General features: G+C 41.5%; 1 protein-coding gene across 1 annotated transcript in view; it reads left to right on the top strand.

Moving 5' to 3' along the window:
• Window positions 1-246: 246 nt before the first annotated feature.
• LOC150084338 (epoxide hydrolase 1-like) overlaps window positions 247-27000 on the top strand; it is a 33432-nt gene continuing 6678 nt past the window's right edge. The window contains exons 1-3 of the mRNA XM_090375979.1: window positions 247-320; window positions 24618-24765; window positions 26194-26498. Coding sequence (XP_090232105.1) covers window positions 24618-24765; window positions 26194-26498 — 453 coding nt within the window. The 5' untranslated portion in view covers window positions 247-320. The remainder of the gene's footprint in view (window positions 321-24617; window positions 24766-26193; window positions 26499-27000) is intronic.

Below are 27000 nucleotides of genomic sequence, written 5' to 3' on the forward strand. Positions count from 1 at the left end.
AAAGACACGAATTTTGATAAATATCTCTCCAACCCCCAATAGAAACATATCCCATAAAAATGTCCATTTTTGCTACATAAAAGTACTCAAAACGTACGTTATCAATTTTACATTTTCTGGACTTGCATTTGGGTTTTATTATTAAAAACAACACAGGAAAACAAGCGCATATACTATAAATGACGTTGCAGTGGTGTTAAGTTACGCTTTTTACGTCATTCTTTTCAAATATATTTCAATGACTGTCATTCTCGAATGTTGTTGACCATGGAAGAGTGAAGATCCGGTTGGCACTTTTCATATTTCCTTACAGTCGAAAGGTTAGTTAAAATTTCGTTGTACTTTTATCAAACTATTTCTACTTTATACGATTAGGAAATAATGCGAACTTGACATTATTCTACAGTTACTTAAAACGAATTCACCTATATAATGGCTTTTAATTAACACCCTACTCCTGTCTGGCCTAGATGTTAGACGCTTGCGATTTAGCTCCTGTTTTATAGTGATTTTAAGTAGTTTTTAAATGGCATTTTTGTAAGATTTGTGTACTGACACGTGCCTTAGATGATTATCGGGCAGCTTGGATGGTTTTTATGAAATATTTGATAAGTACTCTTTATTTAAGTTTAAGTTTATAGTGTGAAATGTTACTCTTTGAGACTTTGTTTAGCTTAGCTACAAACGGAAACGTTATTGACTTCTGACCTGAATTGGTGTCCTTGTCATAAAGCTGTTTGTGACCTTGGATTTGATAAAATCCTGCAGCCTCTAGCAATTTTGTAGTTAGCCACGCCCAGGTCTGAACTGTCTTCTTGTTCTCCGGACTAACTACTCTTCTCTTCGATTTTCTGCTGTGTCAACAACGGCCCACCTGCTCGTTTGCTGGTATTCAAAACCATTCTCAACTCTTATGTCAAAAAACAGTACGTAATTGGGTAATCTGTAGAAGAATTTGCAGTATGGTTTTTTGGGATGTGTGTTCTTTAATAAAGAACATTTATAAGTCATAGTGTGTTTTAAAAATTAATTAGAGATGCCCTTCCTGTAAAAGAACTAACAACGGAAGTTCAAAATTACAGTCTCCTTCCAGTCAGCATGAGCTGAATTGTCAGGATACCCCAACAGATGCTGATCTCCCTTGCAACTCTGACCATCCTTCATCTCCCGCTATCAATTTACTACAGTCTTCTAAGCCCTCGCATCATACAAGGAAGTCAACTAAAGATGCCTCCATCCAAACGGATGACTCTTCCTACCGATCCACCCTGCCTTCAACATCCCCAAACTATGATTTTTATTCGCATTTTTACTTCGAAATGTAAGAAGCATAAAACATAAATTGTCTACGCTTATTTCATTATTGGTTGAAGAATCGCATGACATCATATGTTTAGTTGAAACGTGGATGCAGGAATCTCTACAGGATGTTTTCCTACTGCCAAAAAATCTCAGCTACACGTCATACATGATATCAAGAGTTAATCGTAGAGATGGTGGGATAGCAATAATTTTAAAATTCAATATTAAAGTCTTGAACACCTACAACTCTAGTACCTTCAACTTTGAAGGAATTTCTCTACTGATACAAGTTAAAGATTCACTGCTTCGGATATATAATATTTATATTCTGCCTGGCTCTACTGATGACATCATTAATGAAATAATGGCCTGGATCACTACTGTTCATAAGCCTCAAACTTATATCATTCTAATGGGCCACTTTAACCTCCCACTGCCCAAAACGTGCCAGCGTTTCCGTGGCCAAGCGATTCTTGTGTGTTTATAGAGCGTTTATCTTCTCAGTGACAGAGTTTTCCTTGTTTTTTCTCGTATTTTTAAAATTTTCTGTTAAGTAGCTCTACTTTCTTAAAAGCACCAAGAAGAGAGCCCAGAAGAAGGCAAGTACCCTTTTCTTTAATTTAGCTAGTCATACTAACTTACTGACCTCTATTCTTGGCTACCAAGCGGCACTGTTCCTGCCTCCCAGTGGCGGGGCCAGTAACCTGGGTGATAACGACAAACCCCCAGATTCGAAAGGAGCCATCGTGGATAAAAATAATCATGTTCTTCTAACATAGAACATGACTCAAGTCAACCAAAAAGACTATGAAGAGAAGCAGAATGTTATGACAATTTACCAAACTTCCTGGTGATTCGTTCTCCATCCATCCAACCTATGGGTAAGTTATCATCACTCCTAATTCAAAAAATCTTGGAGTCTTTTGCTGGATCACCAAAAATGGTTAAAGGACTATAATCTGGAGACCTTCTAATTGAAACAGCCATCTCAAAGCATTCTGAGCGACTGTTAAAAACAACATTTGGTGGGTTGACGGTATCAATTACTCCCCGCAAAACACTAAATTCATCAAAAGGTGTCATCAGCGAGTGGGACCTAATTACAGTCTCCGAAGAAGAACCACTCCAAGAACTCCAGCAGTCAAAAAGTAATAAATGCGAAATGGATCATGACGAAAAAAGATTTAAATCTCACTCCAACTAGATCTATCATTCTGACATTTAGCACTCCAGAATTACCATTCTCAATTAAAGCTGGTTATTTAAACTATCGAATTCGACCTTACATTCCGAATCCTGTTCGTTGCTTTAAATGTCAAAAGTGCGGCCATTCCCAGCAGGCGTGTCGAGGTGAAGCCATATGTCCCAAATGCGGATCTAAAAGCACACTCAAGCAGATTGCTCAGTCAAAACCCCTGTTTGTCCAAATTGCAAAGGAAGCCATCCAACCTTTTCCAAAACTTGTGAGCTATGGATAACAGGAAAGAAAATTCAAAAATAGAAAATAATGTCACATTTCCTGAGGCACGTAGGCAGGTTATGTTGACCATGCCTAGTAGTCGTTCTTATGCAGCTCGCATTCGAAACTTTGTTTCTACTGCAGCTCAAACATGTGCATCAGTTCCTTCTAACACCTCTATAGCGAATTGGCTTAAATCTACACTTTCAACCTCTAAAAAAGATAATCCTCAAAAAATGGAAACTGTTCCCAACAGTATGGATATAGATGAGCTATTAGATAATGAGGGGCCCATTCTAGAACTCGATGCAAATGACAGTATGAATATTGGACGCCCCACATTCCCAAAAAAAAAAAGACCTGAAAAAATTCCTCGCACAGAAAAGACAGTCAGATGAATCATCCTCAGCTATATCTAAATAATGCATAACATCATACAATGGAACTGCAGAGGGCTAAGCAGTCATTCTGACTTAAAGGATTTACTAGCTCAATTCAATCCCAGAGCTGTATGCCTACAGGAAACATTCTTTTCATCCCAAGTTTCGCCAAAATTCTCAAATTATGTGATATACAGACGAGATAGGAGTTCAAACTCTCCTGCCCGTGGCGGAGTAGCTATTCTTGTTAACTCTGACATTCCATCTCCAGGCCGATTCAATTGAGAACCACTCTAGAAGCTGTGGCAGCTCGTATTGCAGTTGATATTTCGGTTACCATTGTTTCCATCTATATTTCGCCATCTCTACCGCTTCCGAATTCAGAGCTTGACAACCTGATTTCACAACTCCCAACTCCAATTTGTCTTTTTGGTGACTTTAATGGACACCATCCATTGTGGGGGTTTGCTACATTGGATAGAAGAGACAAAATTATGGAGGAATTCATAAATAACAATGATCTTAATTTAGTAAATTAAGATCATTATTAAATTAATTCACATACCAACAGGATCTGCTTCTGCAATAGACTTGTCAATTTGTTCACCATCCATCTTTCCAAACATGACATGGTCGGTATTAACCGATCACTTTCCAATTATTTGCTAACCACCGCCAGGGGTAACTTCAATTCCTGTTCAACGGTCCACTTGACAGTTTAAAAAGGCAAATTGGGGTGGCTATTCTGCCCAAATATTCTTAGACAGCTTTTATGTTCAAAGACAACATATTGATGATATAAATACTTACATAACCAATCAGATTCTGACTGCAGCTGCCTCCATTCCAAAATCCACGCCATATCACAAACACAGAAATCACAGGAATTGCCAAACAGGAAAAATACCATGCTTGGAATAATTTCTGAAAGTATCCCACCACTAGTAACATTATTATTATTATTATTATTATTATTATTATTATTATTATTAACTACATAGCGCAAGGGAAGCCTGAGGTTTATGCTGCACCAGCCAAAAAAAAATTCCGAGTTATCCTGAGAGAGAGAGAGAGAGAGAGAGAGAGTCAAAAGTAGAAGGGAATCACCAAGAAACAGAAGAATGATGATATCTAGCTCAGGACCATGGGTGTGCCAAGACCATACTCACCAGATGTGAACTCCTGGGGTAATTGCCTATAAAAGACTCAAAGCAAAGGTTAGACAGGTTAGGCGGAAAGCGAAACGGGATTCATGGATTGCTTTTGCCTCAACCATCACCAAAGACACGGATACACGGGTCATTTGGAAAAGAATACAGGCGCTAAATGGAAAATTCGCTCTACTGCCGTCTCCAATACTTCATTGGAAAGGAAAAGAAATATCTACAAATGAAGAAGTTGTCAATGCACTTGCAGAATCATTTGCTAAAATCTCTGCTTCTGCCTCCTATGCATCCACCTTCCAGAACGTCAAAGCAGTTGCAGAACGTTATAAAATCAACTTCTTCACGCACCGCTCATTCCCGTTTACAACCAACCGTTTACATTAATAGAACTTCAAGAATTATTAAACAGATCCTCCAATAGTGCCGCAGCTCCAGATGGAGTTCATTATGTTATGCTAAAGAATTTTCTTGACGAAGACTTGAGAACCCTATTAATTTTTTATAATCAGATCTTCTCTAAAAATGCCTTTCCTTCTTCCTGGCGCCATTCGTTTATCATCACCTTACCAAAACCAGTAAAAGATCCTTCCTCTGTTGAAAATTACAGGCCAATATCTCTTACGAGCTGCATGGAAAAATTTTCGGAAGGATGGTTCATTCTAGGCCCACTTATATCTTGGAGTCAGAGAATCTCCTTCCAGATCATTAGTATCGATTTCGGAAGAATAGATCGACGCTGGACGTGCTTATCAAAGCTGAATCTCATATCCGCAATGCCTTCCTCATGAAACAACATCTAGTCATGGTCAACCTAGATCTTGAAAAGGCATTTGACACTACATGGCGCCATGGGATTATTATGGACCTTTACCACCTGGGGCTTAGGAGCCATTTGCCGAAAATAATTCAAAATTTGTGCAAATGCGTTCTTTTCAGGTGCGGTATAAAAACGTACTCTTTGCATCTCATATTCAAGAATAAGGAGTCCCGCAGGGATTGATACTTAGTCCAACACTATTTTCAATCCGAGTTAGCAGCATGACAAGAGATATCCCAAAAACTGTTCAAACTTATATGTATGCAGATGACCTTACCATTTCCTGTCAATCTCAAAGTATGAATACCATCGAACGGCAGCTCCAACTTGCCATACCAAAATAGAATCCTGGACTTCACGGAAAGGTTACAAACTATCAGAAAAGAAATGCGCTGTCACTCACTTTTGCAAAAAAATAGTTCTCCATCCCGAACTTGAACTACAAATAAACAATACGCCAATCTCGTTAAATTTCTTGGACTAATATCAGACAGCAAACTAAATTTCCGAGCCCACATCACTTATTTGAGAACTTCTTGTTTAAAGCATTTGAATATACTTCGATCGGTCTCATCGATGTCATGGGGAGCTGATCGGTGTACTTTGCTGCATCTTTATAGAAGTTTAATCCGTTCACGGCTAGATTATGGTTGTCCAGTGTATAATTCTGCCAGGAGCACTACTTTAAAACGGCTAAATATGATCCATCACAGTGCTCTGAGGACTTCGCTGGGAGCTTTCAGGACTTCTCCGAACGGCTAAATGTGATCCATTACAGTGCTCTGAGGACTGCGCTGGGAGCTTTCAGGACTTCACCGATCCAAAGTCTTTATATTGAAGCGCATGATCCCCCATTACATCTAAGTAGAAAAACACTACTGTTCCACTACGCTGCTAAGATCCAGAGTCTACCATCGCATCCAAGTTGGGAGTATCTTTATAATACTCGGTGGGAAGCCTTCTATGAGAGCAAGCCAAATGAAAATAGACCCTCATCGCTCAGGATCAAAGAGCTTGTTTAGAGATGGAAAGTCAATTTAAATGAAATTTTTCAAGACACAACTGCACCTGTTCCATCTTGGACTTATGTGTCTGTCTCTCAAGATATACATTTTGCCTAGTGGAGAAAATTATTATACCTCTCTGCAATGTCAGACAATTATATTCAGCCCATGCTACTATGAACAGCTATGCCTCTAAAATTTATACACATGGTTTCAAAACTGACAGTAGGGTAGGTGCTGTTGCAGGTTTTCCTTTATGTACAAGTTCAGCCACACTACCGCTAGCTTGCAGCGTCTTTACAGCTGAATTATATGTCCTTAAGTTAGCACTTAGTAAGATTATTGAACTTTCCATCTCATCTGCCATAATTTATAAAGACTTCCTCAGTGCTCTCTGCCATAAGGAAAGGAAGAAATTCTCCTCTTCTCATTCTACATTGAAAAAGATTCATTCCCAGCTATTTCCAATCAGTCAATCAGTTTTTTCTGGATCTCTGGCCATTCAGGCATTCCGGGAAATGAAAGTGCTGACTTTGCCGCTAAACATCCTCAACCCGCTCTCTCACAACATCCTCAAGTTCCATACACTGATTATAAGTCTGTGATACGCAAAGCGTGCTAGGATAAATGGTTACAGATCTGGAAAAGTAACACCAACAATAAATTTTACCAGATAAAAGAAGATCCAAAGCTGTGGCTCTCTGGCTTCAGACGAGAGGAAGTGTCACTGGCAAGACTTAGAATTGGACCCACTCACGATACTCATCTCTTTCTATTATTGGGAGAAAGTCCACTTAAGTGCTTATCCTGTCAGACGCAACTTACGGTCTGTCAGTTTCTGGTTGAATGTCCCTTACCTTCAACCATTCGCGTTTTTTTTAGTTCTAGGAACTAAAAAAAATTAACATCACTGTTATAAGAGGTAATCAAGCGCTTGATCTTATTTGCTCTAATCTTCAACTTCAAGAAAAACTTAGCAGCAACATTACATTTAAATCTGACTACAAAAGTATAGAACTGCAAGCAACAATTTGTTACAGGAAACTTAGCCCCTCTCTGGAAATCACCAAAAGAATATCATCAATTAAGTTCCTTCAGAAAGAAAAGTTTTTACAGCTCTTAAAATATTACCCATGGGATTGTCTTAAAAATATTCCTATACAGGACGTCACATTTCTTCTTATAAAATGGCCAAATGAACTGAAAACAGGATCTGCATCCAAACTTGTTAGACTATCTTTCCATTCCAAACCTTGATTGAAATCTTACCTAACAAATATAAAGAATTCAATTCTTATGAACAAACAGATAGAGTGCAACAGGATATACCTCCCAGTCAAGCCCTGCAAATTAACCAACTTGTGAACAAGAATACAACTCAGCACATAATTAATCAATTATGCTTTGGTAGTATTTGTATTCAAGACCCTGACCAATTATGCCTTGGTAGCAGTGAAGGCCCTGACGGCATCCCTAGTTTTATTATTAGATTCTCCAACTCATACATCGTTGATTCGTTAGTGCATATCATTTCCAGGTGCTTTTCCCAGCCATTCCTTCCAAGACAATGGAGGACTTTGAGGATTACGCTGATTCCTAAAAAGTCTTGCAGTAATAACCATACAAAACTATTATTTTTAGTTCACTGGAATAATTAAATTCATCTGCTATACTGTGTGTCTAATGTCTGTTATTTGCGTGTGTTCTATGGTCGATTTGTTTCTTTTGCTGGACGAAAAATCCAAGTTTCTGGGGGAAAACCTTTCTATCTACGCCTGAGACCGACTAACTCATCCACGGAGTGAAAAAACCCAATAAAGTTCCTCGCTTCATCGACGGGTTCGAACCCGGCCTTTCCCACCCGGTGTGGGGAGGACGGTGACAATGCTACTCTGCTACCCGCGCAGACAGTAATAACCAGACCAATTGCTGTTTCGTCAGTAATTACTAAAATTATTAAAAAAAATCATGCTCTCATATCATCAGGATGCGATTCTTTCAACTATTTGCACCTGTCAACATGCACTTTGCTCCTAGAGAACGTTCCACAAGGCCCCGGGCGCCAAGCGTTATTGTGATCGAGCGATTCTTTGAGCTATTTTGTGAGCGTTTTTTCACTGCGACAGTTCTTGTTAATTTGGAAAGTTTTTCTTACGTTTAAAGTAATTTATTGTAAACTTTAAACTTATTTTTACGGAATGTAAGTAAGTTACAGAAAGGAAAACCACCTTTCTTTTTTCTTTCCTTAAAACTAACAAACTAACTTACATCGCTTGGTCACTCCCTGCTGCACTGCTCCTGCCTCCCCGTGGCGGTGACGGTAACCTTGGCAGAAAAGGTTCTTTGCCGAAGGCTAAAAGGAGCTGACATGGATCACGAAGACCATTATCCATCTGTTGCGTGAGCCTCATGCTTCAACTTGTTCAAGGACAGACCAAACTGACTTTGGCACTTCCCATCCTAAGAGACAAAGAACAGAAAAATCCAAAAAGGAATCACCACTGTTTCTTATAATACATTCCCAAACAAATCAGCCGATAGATGCACTTTCTCCATTTCTTAGCGAGAAATGTCTCGAGAATGCTGCCGGACCACCTGAAATGGTGAAAAGACTCCGCTCTGGAGATCTACTTATAGAGACTATGAATAGTAGGCACTCTGAAGCCCTACTAAGAATCTCAAAATTTGCGAATATTCCTGTCACAGTAACTCCACATGCCTGACGTAGTCCAGTGGTCAGGAGCGAGAGTGCTTAGCACGCGTTCCTTGATTGGTTGTCGTGTCGGAGTATAAACAGAAAACATTTATTTTAAATACATCCAAAGGAGTGCGGTCTGAGTGGGACTTAATAAATGTTACTGAAGAGGAATTAGTTCAAGAGCTACAAGACCAAAAAGTTATACAGGCAAAGCGAATTAAAATCAAGAAAGATGGTGAACTGATTCCGACACGCAGTGTTATACTGACCTTTTCACCTCCAATCCTTCCAGCTATAGTTAAGGCTGGATATTTGCACTGCCATATCCAACCTTATATCCCCAATCCTCTCAGGTGCTTCAAGTGCCAAAAATTTGGCCATGTGTGTAGAGGGGTTTCAGTGTGCCCCAAATGTGGATCCAAGGAACACACACATAAACAGACTGTCCAGCAGAAACATCAGTATGTCCAAACAGTAAGGGCAACTACCCAGCTTACTCAACAGTCTGTGAAACCTGGAAAACAATAAAGAAGATACAGAAATACAAATTAGAAAACAAAGTGACTTACCAAGAAGCAGGGAAACAAGTTTTGCTCACTGTACCGAAACTCAAATATGCAGCTGGAACACAAAAATATAAATCGGAAGGAACTCAAACTGAAGTGTCCATACCACTAGCTGCATCCATTTCCGACTAAGCTCGGGCTGTTATAGCGAGTCCTCAAGAGTCCCCTAATAAAATACCAAGCAAATAATGTCCCAGTCACCGTGCCATCAACTATTGCTCCATCAAGTTCAGATACTGAGAGTCTGAGAAATCTTAAATCGCAAAAGATTCTAACCGCAGATATGGAAACCGATGACACCACTAACAATGGGAAAACTGTCTTAGAAATATATGCTGAGGAAGACATGGATACTGCACGATCCCACTTTCCCGAGAAAAGATAAAATTGGAACGCTGTAAACAGATTGGCCCTAAAAACACCCAGAAACACTTTCTACTTTAAAAGCTAAATAATGGATCAGTTGATTCAATTGAATTGTAGAGTCGTAGCAATATAGACGCTATTCACGATTTGATAAATCAGCATCATCCAGTAGGCATCTGTCTACAAGAAACGAATCTCTCTCTCCACAAATGACATTTTCAGTTAAAACCTATACCCTGTTTAGGCAAGACAGGATCACTACCCATGGCTCTCATGATGGTGTAGCTATATTGATTGACAGTAAAATCCTTTCCAGACGTATTCATCTACAAATCAGTTTAGAAGTAGTTGCAGTACGCCTTGCTCTTGGCACAACGCTTACTCTTGTATCCATATATATCTCACCAAATCAGAACTGCTCGATAACTGAACTAGATGATCTTATCTTACAACTATCCTCTCCTTTCTGCACATTGGGTGATTTTAATGTCTGTAAAGATCCCCATCACCAATTATGGGGATCTTTACAGACAGACAACCGCGGACTCACGATAGAGGCTTTTCTTTAAAGCATAATCTCACGCTGCTGAACACAGGCTCCCAAACCTATGTCCATTTTCCAACAGGCCTCAACCTCTACTATAGACCTGTGGACATGCTCAACCACGTTATTTCCAGACTTCGATTGGAGAGTTTCAGACAACCCATTAAATAGTGACCATTTCCCTATAATCTGCAAGGTCTACACAAGAAGTGTAGACCTTGAAGAGAAGAAACTTACCAGTAAGCGACTGAACTAAATGGAAATTCTCAAAAGCTGACTGGAATAAATATGCATCCAGCATTACACTAGATAATGATATTATCCAGCATCACTCCATAGATAATGCAGTTAAACACATCACAGAACAAATGTTGGCAGCTGCTGCTACTACCATTCCTCAAACTCCAATTAAAGAATCCAAAACAAACGTTTGGATCCTTTAATTGGAATCCAACAAGAAATCCAACAGAGTCACTACTGCTATCCGCACTGACATTCTCACCATCTTCAGCAAAATGGAGACGGTAATCCTAAATCTCCATATTGAACATGAAAGACTACAGTCCAAACTGGAAGTTCTTTCGCAGGAAGGGGGAAATAAAATGCAATAACGCACCCCAATCTTTGCAGAGGCGTTGAGGAATGGCGCGCCTGTTGCGCCTAATAAACCTGACATTTCCCAGACCAAGAGGACAACACGAAAGCCAGAATCGCACATCGTTTTGATTAAACCGGTAGAGGATACGCAGCTTGACACTAGTGAAGCCGTCAAAGAGACCCTGCCAACTAATCTAAAGGAGCAAATGAAGACTGTCAAGATTAGGAGTATCCGGAAGACCAGGCACCCAGGCGTGGTGACAGAAACAGACACCAGGGAGGAGGCACAAACTATCCTTAACAATGCCAATATGACCAAGTTTGGACTAATGGCAGAAGCTCCCAAGAAAAAAGTTCCTTCAATCGTAGTGTTTGACGTAGATCAGGGCGTCACCCCCGAAGAACTTGCAGAAGAAATTTACAGTAAAAACCTCAGATTGCACCTACGTGAAAAAACAGATGAAGACGACGTCACTCCAAAATACAAGACTAAATGAAAAACTCACTCTAACGTAAACTGGATAATCCATCTCTCTACTAGAGTGTGGCAAATCCTAGGAACGCAGAGCCGTATTTTCATTGGCTGGGGAAGCCACAGATTTAAAGAATATATTTCTGTCCACAAATGCTAAAAATGTTTTCGCTTTGTCCACACTTCACACACGTGCAACCAGCGAGAGTCGACGTGTGGCCACTGTGCCCAAAAAGGGCATAGATACAGGTATTACCCAGCAAAAGGTCAACCACCAACCTGTGCCAACTGTAAGGCAGCCAAGGCACCCCACCAGCACTCAATCAGGGATGGAAACTGTCCAGTATACCTAAAAGCTAAAAGTCTGTACCAAATAAGAATCAACTATGGATAGAGCCCCTATAACTAATAACTACAAAGAAATAAGAATTGTCCAACAAAATGCGCAGAGATCTAGGGGAGTAGCCGACCAGCTAAAAGTAAAAATAGAGGAAAATCAAATAGATGTGCTCTTACTTCAAGAACCCTATGTCCGCTCGGGAGTGGTTAAAGGGTAACCTGCATCGTACAAAACAGTTTATTGCACAACAGAGAACCCTTGGGCTGCAATAATAGTCAGAAATCCAGATATCACTACCGTCAAGATAACGCCACTATGTACTGCAAACAGTGCCTGCGCACAAATTATAACTCCGCTGGGCCCGCTCTTCTTGTTGTCCTTATATACCCCATCCTGGAGAAGATATTGCCCCAGAAATCTCAACTATCCAGACAGCTCTCAAACTTCTTTCAGGGGACGCGGTTGCTGCTAGCCATGGACGCAAATTGCCGATCTGTGCTTTGGCACAGTCGCACACCTGACAGGTCTGCTCATAGGAATGGTGCACGTCTCGAAGATTTCTTCCTCACAACAGGACTTCAAGTTATAAACCGCCCTGGTCATCTCCACACCTACAGCGGCCCCCTGTGGGAGATCAACATTGACGTTACAGCGGCGACTCCAGATATTGCTGACAAGCTCGCCAGATGGACTCTTTAAGAATCCTGGACTACGTCGGACCACAGAGCGATATTATTCTCCCTGATTCGCTCTCTAGAACGTACCCCTCCGGTCCCCAGAGATGTGATACGTTATAACGTCAAGAAGGCTGACTTTCGGACTGAACTGTCAACGAGACTTCCTGAAGATATTCCACTGCCTGACACACTAAATCCGGATGACTGTGTGAAAAGCATTACCGCTACTATCAGAAGCGTCTGCGACCTTTCCATCCCACGCAGAAGGCCCTACAGGTATGCTGTCCCTTGGTGGAACCACCAGCTAGACGACCTAAGAAGAAAGTCCACCATGCTAGGAAAATGACCCAGCGGGCAAGGGCGACGATGTCCCCCCCAAGAGATTACGGCAGCCAGGGCAGCTTACCGCACAGTCAGGAATGAATATACTAAAGAAATTCGCAAAAACAAAAAGCAATCGTAGCAAACTCTTGTGTATACCTCAGGGAATGAGAACCCCTGGGGCATCGTTTTCAAAATTGTATCTAATAAATTACCGCGTGGTGAGGTACTTGATACAACACTAAAAATAGACGGTACTTCTACCTATACCTGGGAGGACACTATAAATAACATTCTTGATACCATTTACCCTGTTGAAGAGGCACCCTTGACGCAACAGCAACAAGAAATTATCAACCAGAATTTAAAATACCACATAGGAACGGTGGAGCCCCCGTTCACCGGTTTTGAGATGGACCTTGCAATTAATAAGATGAAAGACGGAAAAACACCAGGTGCGAGGTAGAAGTTCTCAAAAAATTCGCTGAAGCATGCCTAGCTATACTTCTAAGCCTACTGAATAAGTACCTGGCAGAGGGCATCTTCCCAGCTTCATGGAAGACTGCAACCTTAAAACTAATTCTGAAAAACTGGGACAAGTCACCACAGAACCCAGCCTCATATTGCCCGATTGCCTCACTCTCCGTGATGGCCAAACTACTGGAGCGTCTACTCTTGTTTCGACTTTCTGCCTGCTACGAGGAACACCAACTCTCCTCAGAAAAACAACGTCTTTAAAACAGGCTGGAGCACTGAAGACGCTATCAACAATCTAATCACCGAAGCAACGCACTCAGCTTTCAAATACTCTCTTGCTATATTGGTGGAATTTGGTGGAGTTTTCGACTGCCTGTGGTGGTCCAGGGTTCTTCGGAGACTTCGGCAATCAAATGATTCTACAAATCTATGTAACAGTTTGAAGTCTTATCTAACCAACAGAAAAGTACGAGTTACTAACAAATATCAGATAGCTACCAGATTCATCCACCGGAGCTGTCCGCAGGGCTCTGTGCTTGGCCCTTTCTGCTCTTGTCTTGGACGAGTTTCTGGGCTTGAACCTTGGGGGGGGGGGGTCGCTGAGCCCTTGGCCTTTGCGGGAGACCTTGTCCTGCTGGTGCGTGTGCACACTAGGTCGTCCTTGGAAATTATTCCAAATTCAGCGCTTGTGAAGCTCCAGAACTGGGCAGCCTTGCACAATCTTACCATCTCGGTAGAAAAAACAAAATCTATTCTCCTCAAAGGCAGACAACAAATTAGAAGACCACCTACGATGAAATTAAACTTCACTCCCATCCGACTGTATACAGAGGTTAAATACTTAGGTATTTACATTGATTCGGGTCTTACTTTCCATAACCACCTGAAATATCTAGCCACCAAAATCCGGAAGTGTGCCGCCATGATCAGGAGGGTGAGCAGAGCCGACTGGAGCTTGAAGCACAAAGCTCTGACCCTCATATACAAAGCAGTATATGTCCCGATAATTTGCTACGGTGCTTCCACCTGGTACAGACAAGCTACACTAGCAAAAAACAAACAGAAGCTGGATACAATTCAAAGGTTCATGCTGCCATCAATTAGTAGGGCGTGCCGCACTGTTAGCACCCCTGCTTTGCAAGTTCTGACAAGTTGTCAGCCACTCTACCTAGAAGTAGTCAGGCGAGGCCTATATTACCACCTTAGGAAATAACACCAGCTGAAATAGTAAATCTCCAGCTGGATCTTGAAAATGACCCCAAGATAGAGAAGAGGAGAATCACCCAACACCTACAAGCGATATGGCAACAGAGCTGGGAAACCACGCACAAAGGAGACATAACGAGGCGATTCCTCCCAACTATAAACCATACTCACCCAGAGCCCTCTCCCTGGTTCTCGCCTGGTCTGCACGTGACGTTTGTTATCACTGGACACGGCCCCTTCCGTCAGAAACTTACAGCTATGGGGATTGAAAGAGATTCGCGGTGCCATTGTGGAGAAGAAGAGTCCTGGGGGCATCTCATGTATGAGTGCCCTGCCTATGACAACAGTAGAATCAAATTTGTTACTGCAATTCAAAGGTATCCACGTAATCAAGAGTCCTCGCTGCTGCTCGATGAAAACACGTACAGGGCACTAATTGTGTATTAGCAGGAAATCTTCGCACTGAGGTGAGCCAAGATTGCTGAAATGAGAACAACATTGGATCATGATGTCAAAGGCCTGAATCAGACCCTGACAACTTGCTAATCCTTTAAGGGTAGGAACACCGCTGGCACCATTCTGGTGCGGGACTGCTGGCACTCAGAGTGCGGGATACTGCTGTAAACCCCTTATAGGGTAGGATCAGCCGGGACCGTTCTGGTGCGGGATTGCTGGCACTCTGGAGAACTCCTGAGTGCGGGATACAGAGTCCACTGGCCTCTGGTGATCATGCAGGAGCACCTGTCCCCTGCTACTTTAACTCCCACTCCCAGACCCCTATTTTCACCTCACAAAGTGCGGACTGCTCCTCAACTTTAGTCCGCCATCCTTTCCCCTCTTTCTCTTCTTTCTAACCTGTACCCCTGTTCTATGTTTCCACTTTTTTTTTTTAACTTGGCCTCTGTCAGGAAGCTCAGGCAACCCTGTCAAAGGCAAGCCAGAGTATAAGGAGCAGCCTGGCTCATATCCCAGTGGTGGTGGCAGGCAACGTGGGGTCCCACTAGGGGCTCTGCGGCAAAGCAGCCAGAGACACAACAACAAAACATAACGCTACTCTGACAGAAACCAAACATTACACTTTTTCTGGCTTTTACAGAGATTCTGTACTTCTTCCCAAAGTACCATGGTGCAGATGTGGGAAACCACAGGTGGCGCCTTTCACAAAACACTATGCCACTATGCTTAGGTAAGACTTTAACGGTTATGATAGCCGTGTGGCAATACTAAAATCAGTCGTTTTCTTCCTCCTCAGTTCAAACCTCTGATTTCGCCCCATTACCTTTTGTATCTGGCCCATTTGGAGTGAAACTGTTCTTCACAAAGATACGAGGCGGAGTTGAACTGACGTTCTAGGAGCCGCCCCTTACATAAACACATGTCCACATGCTTAGGTAAGACTCTAGAAAAAATGGTAGATGGTCGCCTCACCTGGTATCTGGAAACTCAAACTACTATGAACAACGATCAGTTTGGATTTCGTAAAAACAGATCTACTCTAGACTTATGATAAAGACCGAGGCAAATGTGCGAAATGCATTCATAAAGAAGGAACATTTGATCATGGTGAGCTTAGATATAGAGAAAGCCTTCCTTCGTGAAAGGCGTCCTTCGTGACCTACATGCCCTAGGACTAAGAGGACATTTACCATCATTAATTCAGAGCCTTCTCGAATATCGAACTTTCCAGGTCCGTTATCGACGTGCACTTTCCAAAATCTCTATACAGGAGGAAGGAGACCCACTAGGGTCAGTCCTCAGTTCCACACTCTTCGCAGTTAGAATACACACTCTAACAAAAACCATCGCGAATTCAGTAGAAACTTATCTTTATGCTGATGACCTCACTATATCCAGTCCTTAACTGAACCATGGCCAGTTATAAATTTTTTTGAGGTGGTTTCCAATTTAGTGGTCAGCCAGTTCAGGGTACTGGGAGTGAGAAAGTTTATAAGAAGCAGTTTTGATTTAGTTGAGATAAAGTAAGCTTGTGTAGATTAGCCCATTTCTGAAGAGCTGAGAGGACAGTGTTGGCCTTTCCCCTCTAGGGAGACAGTCGGGCTTAGGATGGAGGCCTTCGGATAGCCTATGGAAGTTACCATGGTTATCTGGTGGCATGGAGTTTTAATGGATAACTTTCTCTTGTTAAAGTAATCTCTAAGGCATTGATAAATTTGCTGTGAGGACCCATCCAGCTTGACTCGTCTGATAATGCTAGGCGCAGACAGACGGGGAAGTCAGATGCGTTCTTGAAACCCACAAAAATAGCTAGCATATATTCGGCTGTTGACTCTTCCTTGTTTTTGGCAATTAGAAAGATAGCATCAATAATGAATTTCCCCGCGGTGAAGTCGTATTGGCTTTGTGTCTGGATTTCTTTGACTCTGTAGAAAGTTAGCTACCTAAGAAGCAGGAGCATCTCGAAGACTTTCCCTAGGATAGGGAGGAGCTCAATGGGAGAGTATGTTGTGGCCGAACGTGGGACAGCAGACGGATCCTTAGGGATTAACCTCACGTTAGTGTGTTTCCGACTGACGGGGAAGGAAGCTTCAAGAAGGCAGAGTTGAAGAGGTCGCACAGAAAGTCGGGATAAATTTCCCAAGTTCTTTTCACTTTCTCCTCTTCGATTCTGCTTAGTCAGCCCTTAAACACAGTGTGGCCACTTTATTAGGTACACCTCTGCTGTGCACACAAATGGTTTGTCCATTTGTGTGCACAGCAGACGTGTAACTAATAAAGTGGGCCAACAGACGGGCCACAATGTCGCACAATCACGTCAGAATACAACCCTGGTGCCCAGAACAAAATATTGCAACAGACCACTAGTCCCACTTTGTCGCGAATGGGCTACAACAGCCGACAGCCACATCGTACCTTTGTTATCAATGAAGAAAAAGAGAGCACGCCTACTGTGGACACAGCAACACCAGCACTGGACTACCGAGGATTGCAAAACAGTTTCTTAACAAAGGATGGAAGTCTGTTCCATCAACCAACTACACGCTGGCTAAAGGCAAACTTCCGCACATCTATCCTACATCTGTCTTTCCTCAATTTGAATTTATGCCCTCTAAGATGATTAATCTGAGCAAGACAAAGAATTCCATCAGCATTGAGCATGCTCCAACCATTCAAGGCTTTATACACCTCTATCAGATCACCTCGCAGGTGCCTAGTCTCCAGACACTGTAATTTGCAAAATTTAAGCCTTTCTTCGTAAGAGCAACCCTTTCTTCCAGTCACTAATCTTCTTGCCCTTCTCTGCACTCGTTCCAACAGCTCTACATCCTTCTTAAAATAAGGCCTCCAGACCCGTATACAGTACTCACAGTGTGGCCTGACCATCGCCTTATACAATGGAATAATCACATCCTTATCCCTGCTAGAAAAATTCCTGTATATCATTGATAAGACACCATGACCTACTCTTGCAGCCCGTCTGCACTACTCAGAAAACTTAATATCTGCCTGCACAATTACCCCTTACCCCCAGGTCCTTTCGTTCTCTACAATGTCAGTGTAGTACCACAGAGTTGATATGTCACTCTAGGTTTGCTGCTTCCCATATGTAGTACTTTACATTTGTCAATGTTAAACATCATTTGCCACATCTCAGCCCATCTGCTCAACTTTTCTAGATCCTGTTGCAGCAGCGTACTGTCATTAGTGTCATTAACAACCCTACCAACCTTCGTATCATCTGCAAACTTCGACACTAAGCCTGATATATCATCATCAATATCATTTATAAATACAGAAAACAACAATGGACCCAACACTGAGCCCTGAGGGATTCCACTAATAACATTAGTCCACGATGAGCAGTGTCCATTGATTACCACTCTCTGTCTTCTCCCCCTCAACCACCCCTTTATCCGTAGCAGCAATTTGCCTCCAATGCCACACTGCTCTAATTTGTGCAGCAGTCTTCCATGTGCAACAGTATCAAAAGCCTTTCTAAGATCCAAGTATATAATATCAAAGTATAACCTGCATCCGGTTCTTTTGTGACTGCATCAAGTATCCAATTTAATTGGTCAGGCAAGACTTTCCCTTAAAAAAACCATGCTGTGTCCGAGCTATAACTGAAGTCTTGTCTAAATGATCCTGCAGTGCTTCTTTAACCAGTGCCTCCATTAATTTTCCGGGAACAGAAGTTAAACTCACAGGTCTATAATTACTTGTGTCGCCCTTTGATCCTCCTTTGTGAATTGGGGTCACATTTGCACATCTCCAGTCCATGGGTACTTCCCCTGAATCCAAGGAAGTTCTCATAATTATGGCTAAGGGTTTGCTTACTTCCTTTGCTGCCTTCTTTAATATAACTGGATAGATCCCATCCACCCCAGGTGCCTTTCTTTTGTTTAACTTCAACAATTTCTCCTCCACTTTAATCTCAGTTATTGCAAGATTATCTAGCTTACTGCCAGAATTGATTACACCTCTGGCATTTCCCTCCCTGAATAACTCCTCATGTGTGAAGGTCGATGCAAAATATTCATTTAGTTTGTTAACCACCTGAGCAGGATCATCTGATTCAATCCCTTCCTTCTAGAGTTTACATAAGTAAAGAACTCTTTGCTGTTTTTCTTTGCATCCCTTGCCAAGGATTTCTCGTAACCTGCCTTCGCCTGCCTAACCTCCTTTGTAACTTGGTTGCATATCAACTTGTATCTATCATAGGCTTCTGTGTCATGTGTTAATTTGTAAGTATCCCATGCATTTTCCTTCTCTGCCATATGCCTCATTAGTTCATCTGACATCCATTTTGGCCTAAACCTTGAACAATATTTCTTAGTTGGTATGTAAAGCCTAGTAGCTTCCAAGATAAGTTCTTTGAATGCTTCCCATTTTGAATTTGCTGTTGGTAACATCATCAGTTGGTCCCACCGTACATAATTTAAAGTATTTAAATTGTATACTGTCTCAGACCACCGTAGTTGCCTTTACAAAAGCAATAACCCTTCCCTTTACCCCTGAGGGTAGTTACTTCTTTGAGTAAATCCCACTTCAGCACACTGTGATCACTGCCACCTAGTGGTTCCTTTATCTGCAGATTCTTAATGCATGAAGAATCACTACTGATGATCACATCAAAAGTATTACTCCAATAGAAGCAGTGCAAGAATCACTTTCACTTCTGCCAGTGGCTTCTGCTAATCTATTAGTCCTTGTATCCCCCCAAGCTAACAGTTTTCCTGCCCACCTAACACTGCCTCGATATCATCAGTAAATATTCTTGCACCCTTTCTATTTACTTGTGAGGAAATGAGGCGACAATTCAGCGTTGTTGCCTCATTTCCTCACACTCCTTACATCGCACACACACAAAGACATCCCCCTTGGCAACATCATGTCCCGTACCTGATTGTCCACAAACATCAGGCAAGCAGTGCATTTTAAAAGGCTGTGATTCAGAGGGCAACTCTCCCCCTCAGTTCTCCCTTGAGCCACAGCACTCCATTTAGCTTGAGTCTTTTGCTTTGCTGCTCTGGTCTGAGTCATGATTTCGATTCAATTTCAGTACAAAATTCTGCATGGTACTCCATTCCTGCACAACGTTTTCAGCATCTTGTTCAATCCATGCCTAGACGAATTCAGGCTGTTTTGAAGGCTAAAGGAGACTCAACACGCTAATAGGTAGGTGTACCTAATAAAGTGGCAGCGCAGTGTATGTTTTTAAGCTTTTCCTTTTCACTGTTCAGTAACATTTGGAAAATGATGTTTCAGATCTTCACTTGTTCCCCTAATCTCACTCCCGCTTTGTCAGAGGCATCTTTTGGACTTTCATTTTGAAACCTGACCAAAACAAAGCTTTTTATAAACTGGGTGTTTCTGAGGAGGAGTTACTCCTTACGACCTCTATCCAGGATAAGTTGGAGGCGTGTTTCCGACACAGAGAATCCAGCACCACACTAGGTGACGTCTCTCCTCCTATAAATATTGTTTTTTCCTATCTTCAAACTTGTGCCATGCTGTAAATACGACTCAAGTTGCCATTGCAACTGCTAAATACCAGTGCTGCCCATATTTTACATAAATTGTTTTCTCGTACTGTTGTTTCTGTTTCTAATGAAAATACTTTCTGGTTTTCCTCTTTCTTTGTTAGACAAATGGTTATCATTCTGTTTATTATCTCATGGGCTGTAATTTTCTGTAATATTTTCCAGCAACTCAAGAGCTTGCAGAAAAAACGCAATTCACTAATGGATGTATTATTTTATATAAAACTTTCCTCTTTCCTCCATACTTCTTGATATCTGTTAGGTACAGAATTGAGTCCCTCAATTTGTTCACTCTCTTATCTGGTGTCAGGCAACTGTTTTGTTCCCGGATACCCTTTGGTTCTTAGTAGTACCTACAACTTCTGAAATATAAATTTGATTTAATTATTCTCAATAATAAAACATTTTTATGTTTTTAAAAACGCGTTTTAAAAATATTTCTAAGATTGTATCATTTTATCAGTGTGGAATTCTGGGATATATCGTTTGGCAGTCGAATTTGGAAGCTCATGAAAAAAGGTGAATTTTTTTTTTACTTAATTAACGTACTAAACTGTGATTAATAAATAATTTTGTAAACTGAGCGTGTGGGGTTTTCCTCCCAGTAAAAGAGCAAATCGACCACAGATGGTGAAGATGGCGCTGACAGAGGAATGGACGATGTTACCGCAAGAACTTATCAACAAGGTTGTTTTAAGTATGGACAGGCGATGCAAAGTATGCATCGACATTAGGGGTAGCCATATCTCCTACTGAGGACCACCTCTTCCATTTGTTCCATCTTTGGCCGTGATGCATCTGTATCATGGCAGCCAGTGCTATGTTGCCATTTTTGTATAAAGTCCCTTTTAACCGTTTTGTTTCCTTCATCATTTCTGTACCTCACGAGGTTCCTTTGGTATGCTTTTCCCATATCCAGGTCGCTCCTATGAGAAACTACAGGTGAAAATCTGACTGGTCCTTAAATTTTGCACACCATTGTGCTATCAAGGGTAAAGGAAAGGGATATTTCTTTTGCAAAGGTGACTACAGTGGTCTCAGACAGTTTTTTAATTCTACACAGTGGGACCAACTGATGATCTTACCAACGGAAAATTATAAATGGGAAACATTCCAGCATGTTTTCGTAGAAGTTACTAGACTTTAAATATCAACTAAGAAATACTGTTTAAGGCTTAGACTTAAATGGATGTCAGATGAACTAATGAGGCTCGTGGAAAGAAAGTAAAAAACGTATTGGATGCATATAGATTATCAGGTGATATAGAAGCCTACAGTAGACAAAAAGTAATCTTCGTTAAAGTCCCAAAAGAGATTAGGCAAGCTAAGGCAGATTAAGAGGGGTATCTGGCTTAGAATGCAAATAAAAGCAGCAAAGACCTTGAAGACTAGAAGGAAGGGGATGGATCACATTGGTCCGCTAGATATGAATGGTTTAACTGTTGATGAGCCTGCTGAGTTTGCTGACAAACTTAATGGGTATTTTGCATTCACACATTAGGAATATTTTAGGGATGGGACGATCAAACAATGAAAGCAACCTTTGATTCGGGGTAGGTCCGTACGGATGGACATGTACAAATGGATCCCGAACTCACAAAGGAGGAACAAATGGCGACACCAGTAACTGCAGACCTCTCAGTTTAATTTCTGTTCCAGGGAAAACAATGGAGTCAGTTGTTAAAAAGTAGTGCACGACCATCTAGACAGGATTGCAGTTTTACTTCAGTCACAGCATGTTAAGGTTTTTTAAGGGGAAATCTTGTCTGACTAATCTAATTGGATACTGTGGGGCAGTGACAAAGGAAATGGATGCAAAACATTATTTTGATATCACGTACTTAGATTTAAGAAATGCGGAATAAGTTCATATCGAGGAAGGATGGTTGCACGACAGATGGGCGGAAATGTGCCTTCAGCTAATTCGTAGTTGACTTTTGGAACAAACTTCCATCAGGTGTTGTAGAAGTGGATAATATGAACAAAAACAAGGAAGAATTAGATAAAACTGTTAGAGGGGATGGGCTGTTGGTTGGTTGATTTAGATTTTATTGGCGCATTAGCATCTAAGGCTATAATGCGCCAAGACCAGAGAGGGGATGGGCAGATGATATAGGAAGTGTTTTTGGTCTTTGTCTGATACTGTGCAAACTCACTTTCTTTTATCATTTCCCACCACTAATATTCCTCCAATAATAATTCTGAATTTGCAATCTTACTCTCTGTTTTGGAGGATGGTGTATTCGAAAAGGATGTATTTTTGCAGCCTGAAACAGTCCCCATAGGTACTTTCAATTAAATTCATCGTATAATGGCAATTGATGTCCGGATGGACAGAGAGACAAGCCAGACAGAGGTGAGTAATTTCTCTGGATATTAGAGAACAGCAATTTTTACATTACTTAATACTTTTTAACAGATTGCCTTGAGAACTGTCAGTTTATTTATTGTTTATATACAGACTTCTCACATACAGGGCACACAGACCCTAAATAATGGAGTTGCCACTCAACGTTAACGGACTGAAATAAGGCTGACAGTTCATTAATATATACACTGGGTGATCACTGAATTATGGCCACCTACCTAATACTTCGTAGGTCCCCCTTTGGCCCTCAGTACAGCAGCTATCCGACGTGGCATTGATTCAACAAGATGTTGGAAGCGTTCGGGATGCATGGCCAATCAAGCTGTGTGTAATGCGGCCAGCAATGCAGGTATGGACGTGATTAGTATATACAGACTCCTGATATGCCTTTTCACGGTGTCCCACAAGTGCTCTATGGGATTGATATTGGACCAGTTCGGAGGCCAATCGATATGGTGAAAGTCAGAACTGTGCTCCCTCAAACCATTGCTGTACAAAGTGCCCGATGGCTCGGCGCACTGTCATCTTGGAAGACACCATCGCCATTCCGGAAAAAGTGTAACATAGCGGGGTGTAGACAGTCAGCAAGCAGTTGAAGATAGCGGAGACCACTGATACGTTGTTCCACAAGCACCAGGGGTTCAAGTTCCTGCCAGTGAAACATGCCCCACACCATACAACCGCCTCCACCAGCCTGCACTTTTGAAACAATGCATGATGGATGAAGAGCCTCATGTTGTTGACGCCAAATCCGTACACGACCATCCACTGTGTGGAGTAAATAACGTGACTAATCCGACAAGCATTTAATTGCATACTCTTTGCACCAGGCGAGTCTTTTACGCTGATGAACCGTGGTTATGAGAGGATGCCGTAGGGGTTGTCTGCTGGTATAGTCCATACATGCGACACATGGTCATGCCAGATATTGTTCCGAGTTGGCCCATGTTGTATTGGGTAGTCAACTCTTCAACAGTGCTGCGCCTGTTCGCCTGTAGGAGTCGTCGAACCAGGCGCTCACCACTAACATCAACTTTCGCTGACCTTTGCAGTTTTGCCGCCGGGTCGTTGTTTGATCAATTTGACGCCAGTCCTGGTACACCTCAATTACGGCGGCTCTCGAATACCCCACGAGTTCAGCCGTTTGGAAAATCGAGGCACCAGCTCGTCAAGCACCCACAATATGTCCTTTATCAAAGTCCGATAAATCCTTCCTTTTGTCGATCACGCTTGGAATATTACTACCTACTGAACCACTGACACCTTATCTATGCTACGTAGGTAGACTAACTACTAACTGCGCACTCTCGTACCTCACGTGGCCAACGGGTCGCATCCTGTTTTCATAGGGGTGGTCATAATTCAGTGATTACTCATTGTATTATAAAGAAGAGCGGACCCAATGGTAAGCCTTGAGGAACACCTTGAGAAACAGTAAACAGAGTTGATGGAGTACCATTAATTATTACCGTTAGTTTGCGATTTCTAAGCAGTGAATCAAGCAAATCCATAAAGGGGGATCGTAGACCATAAGATGAATCTTGAAGAGGAGAAGATCGATGTTGAAAGAGTCAAATGCATGTGAAATATCAAGGAAAAGCGAATCAATTTGATTTCCTTTGTCCAAATCAGTTTGTAGGAAATGAGAGAACAAAGCGAGATTTGAAACAGTTGATTTCTTGGGAAGAAAAGCACACTGATGATTATAAACAAAATGATGAAGGTAGGAACTAAGATATTTATAAAGTAGTATTTTAAAAAGTTTCTCATTACAGAAATCAGTATTATCTATTTTTTACAACTAATATTCATAACCATTCTATAATCAGCTTACGACTTTTCTGTTTGTTTTCAGATGGTTTCAAAAGGCAGCTTGGGCTTCTTTGTTTTTCCTGGAGTGATTTCTGCCCTCGCCATAATAATTTTCTTCCCAGATCTGCTTAACGATCCAGAACCCGAAGTTCTTAAGGATGGGTACTGGGGAAAATATTCTTCACTTAAAGGTAAGTGTTGGAAGTTAAATGTCATTAAATGTTAAATTTTCAATATTGTAATATTGCCATTAAGCCTGTTCGGGAGCAGATTCCTGTTCATATATTTGTAATTTTTACTTCATTATTAAGATTTGCACTCAAGTTATAACGTCTTGTAATTTACATTTCACAGAGGTGTGGAAAAATATCAGTGCCAGCGTATAAATCTAAGGTGGTGGATGATAGGAATACTTCCACCAGGAATTCGAAGGATGGAGGACAGAGGGGCATCTCTGCAGAGGCAATCCTCCTCCATTTGGGGATTGTTAAGAACATCATAAAGAATATAGGGTAGTAGAAACCACCAGATGAAAGTTTGGTGGGAGGTAGGGAGGGAATGGGCAATGTCCTGGGAGTGTCTTGGGGAAGTAAAAGTCATAGGACCAGATCGCCCTATGTGGGGGGTTTGGTCATCTCTGGCTTGAGTTAGAAGTTTCTGACATTCCCACTCTGGTCAGACCACCTGCAACCAGTGTCAGCATCCCACGCCGTGCTGCCTAAGAAAAGGAATCCGCATGGCGTCAATTAAGGCAGTGGGGTGCTCGTCTGGTTACGTTTCGTCCCCCAGGTGCGGTCATATTTGAGGGAGTGCTTATCAACAAAACAAAGTATACACACTAGTCACATATTTATCATACCTAAGAGCACATAAGGCGTTCTGAAATGTTTTTTTCGACGTGTATTTACTGTGATACATAACACCGAATGGAAGTATGTGTGAGTATGTCTGAGCTGGGGCGCCATTTTCACTCTCAGACATTTGGGAAAGTCCTATCAGTATTCAGAAGAGCATGTCAAAAGTGCATCTCAAGAATCTGAAACAAATATCATTAACACTTCAAACGAACCGCTTTCCGATGCTATGCACCCGTCAGTCAACAAGGTACTGTTCAAGCAGGTGAACGTTCGGTAATGGTCTAGGGTGTGTTCAATTGGGTGTGTTGGGACCTTTGGTACATCAAGATGCATCTCTGAACGGTCCAGGTTACATACCATCCGCATCCCTTCATGGTCATCGGGCACCAACAGGGCAATGGAACATGCCCGGATTTTATGAATCATCTTCGCTTCAACTAAGACAATTCCCTTCTCCATCGTGTTGTCCTGGCGCAAGAAAATTTTACGGAAAATCAATTTTATATTCATTGGATATACTAAATATCTTTTGGTTGCTCCTGATGCAGAAAGACTTTCTTTGTGCCAAGCATTTCAAAGATAGCAAGGAGCATCTGGGCTGGGGACATCCCTAAACAACATCTAACTGCTACTTTTACATCTCTGGTAAGATGTGGCAAATCTGTTTTAACTTTTTAAAGACTATTGAAAAATTATCTAAATGTTTTTCTCCTGTCCTGCACCATTTCTGTTGAATAAATCAGTCTTTATATTTCCATACAGGTGGTGTCACACCAAAAGACGACGCCACTATTGTTCCTTTCGCAGTCCATGTTGAGAAAGAAGTACTAGATGATCTAAAAACTCGCTTAACAAACACGAAGTGGGCAGAGTCACTAGAAAACGTCAATTTTGAGTATGGAATTCATTCAAAATATCTGAAGAAGGTGGTGGAGCACTGGACAACAAAATATGATTGGAAAAAGGAAGAAGAAAAGTTGAATGCTGTTCCCCAGTTTACTACACAGATCGAAGGCTTAAAAATACATTATCTTCACATAAAACCAAGCGTCAAAGATGCGAAAAAGGTAAGTTACGAGTCATTACGAACTTTAACAAGCTGCTTATTATAATTCCTTCATATTATCAGATGATAAGGGGGTGGGAGGGAAGTATATTACCTAAGGGGTTAATCCCAATAAAAATAATTGAACAACTACACCTTCCTGCTATGTATTGTGGGGAAAGACTTAACTAAATCAATGGAAATCATTCCGACGAACTAAGAGTAGTAGAGAACAGCATTCTATTATCTTTCTAACTGCCCTCCATCTTCCATATAACAAACCTCTGCAATATTCTGAACTTTTGAAAGGCATCAGAACAGCCCACTATGGTGCCACCGGGCCAGATGGGATTTATTATGTTATGCTACAACATCTTGATGACAAAGCTTTGCGCCTCCTTCTGGTATATTACAACCATATATTTTTAGAAAATATATACCGAGCTTCTTGGCATCATTCTACAGTTTTGGCGTTTCTAAAGCTTGGAAAAGATCCAACTAGGCCCCATAACTTTAAATCAATA

This window comes from Mastigoproctus giganteus, chromosome 6, assembly GCF_048544385.1.
Source record: "Mastigoproctus giganteus isolate SK-2022 chromosome 6, ASM4854438v1, whole genome shotgun sequence".
Classification (NCBI taxonomy): Eukaryota; Metazoa; Arthropoda; class Arachnida; order Uropygi; family Thelyphonidae; genus Mastigoproctus; species Mastigoproctus giganteus.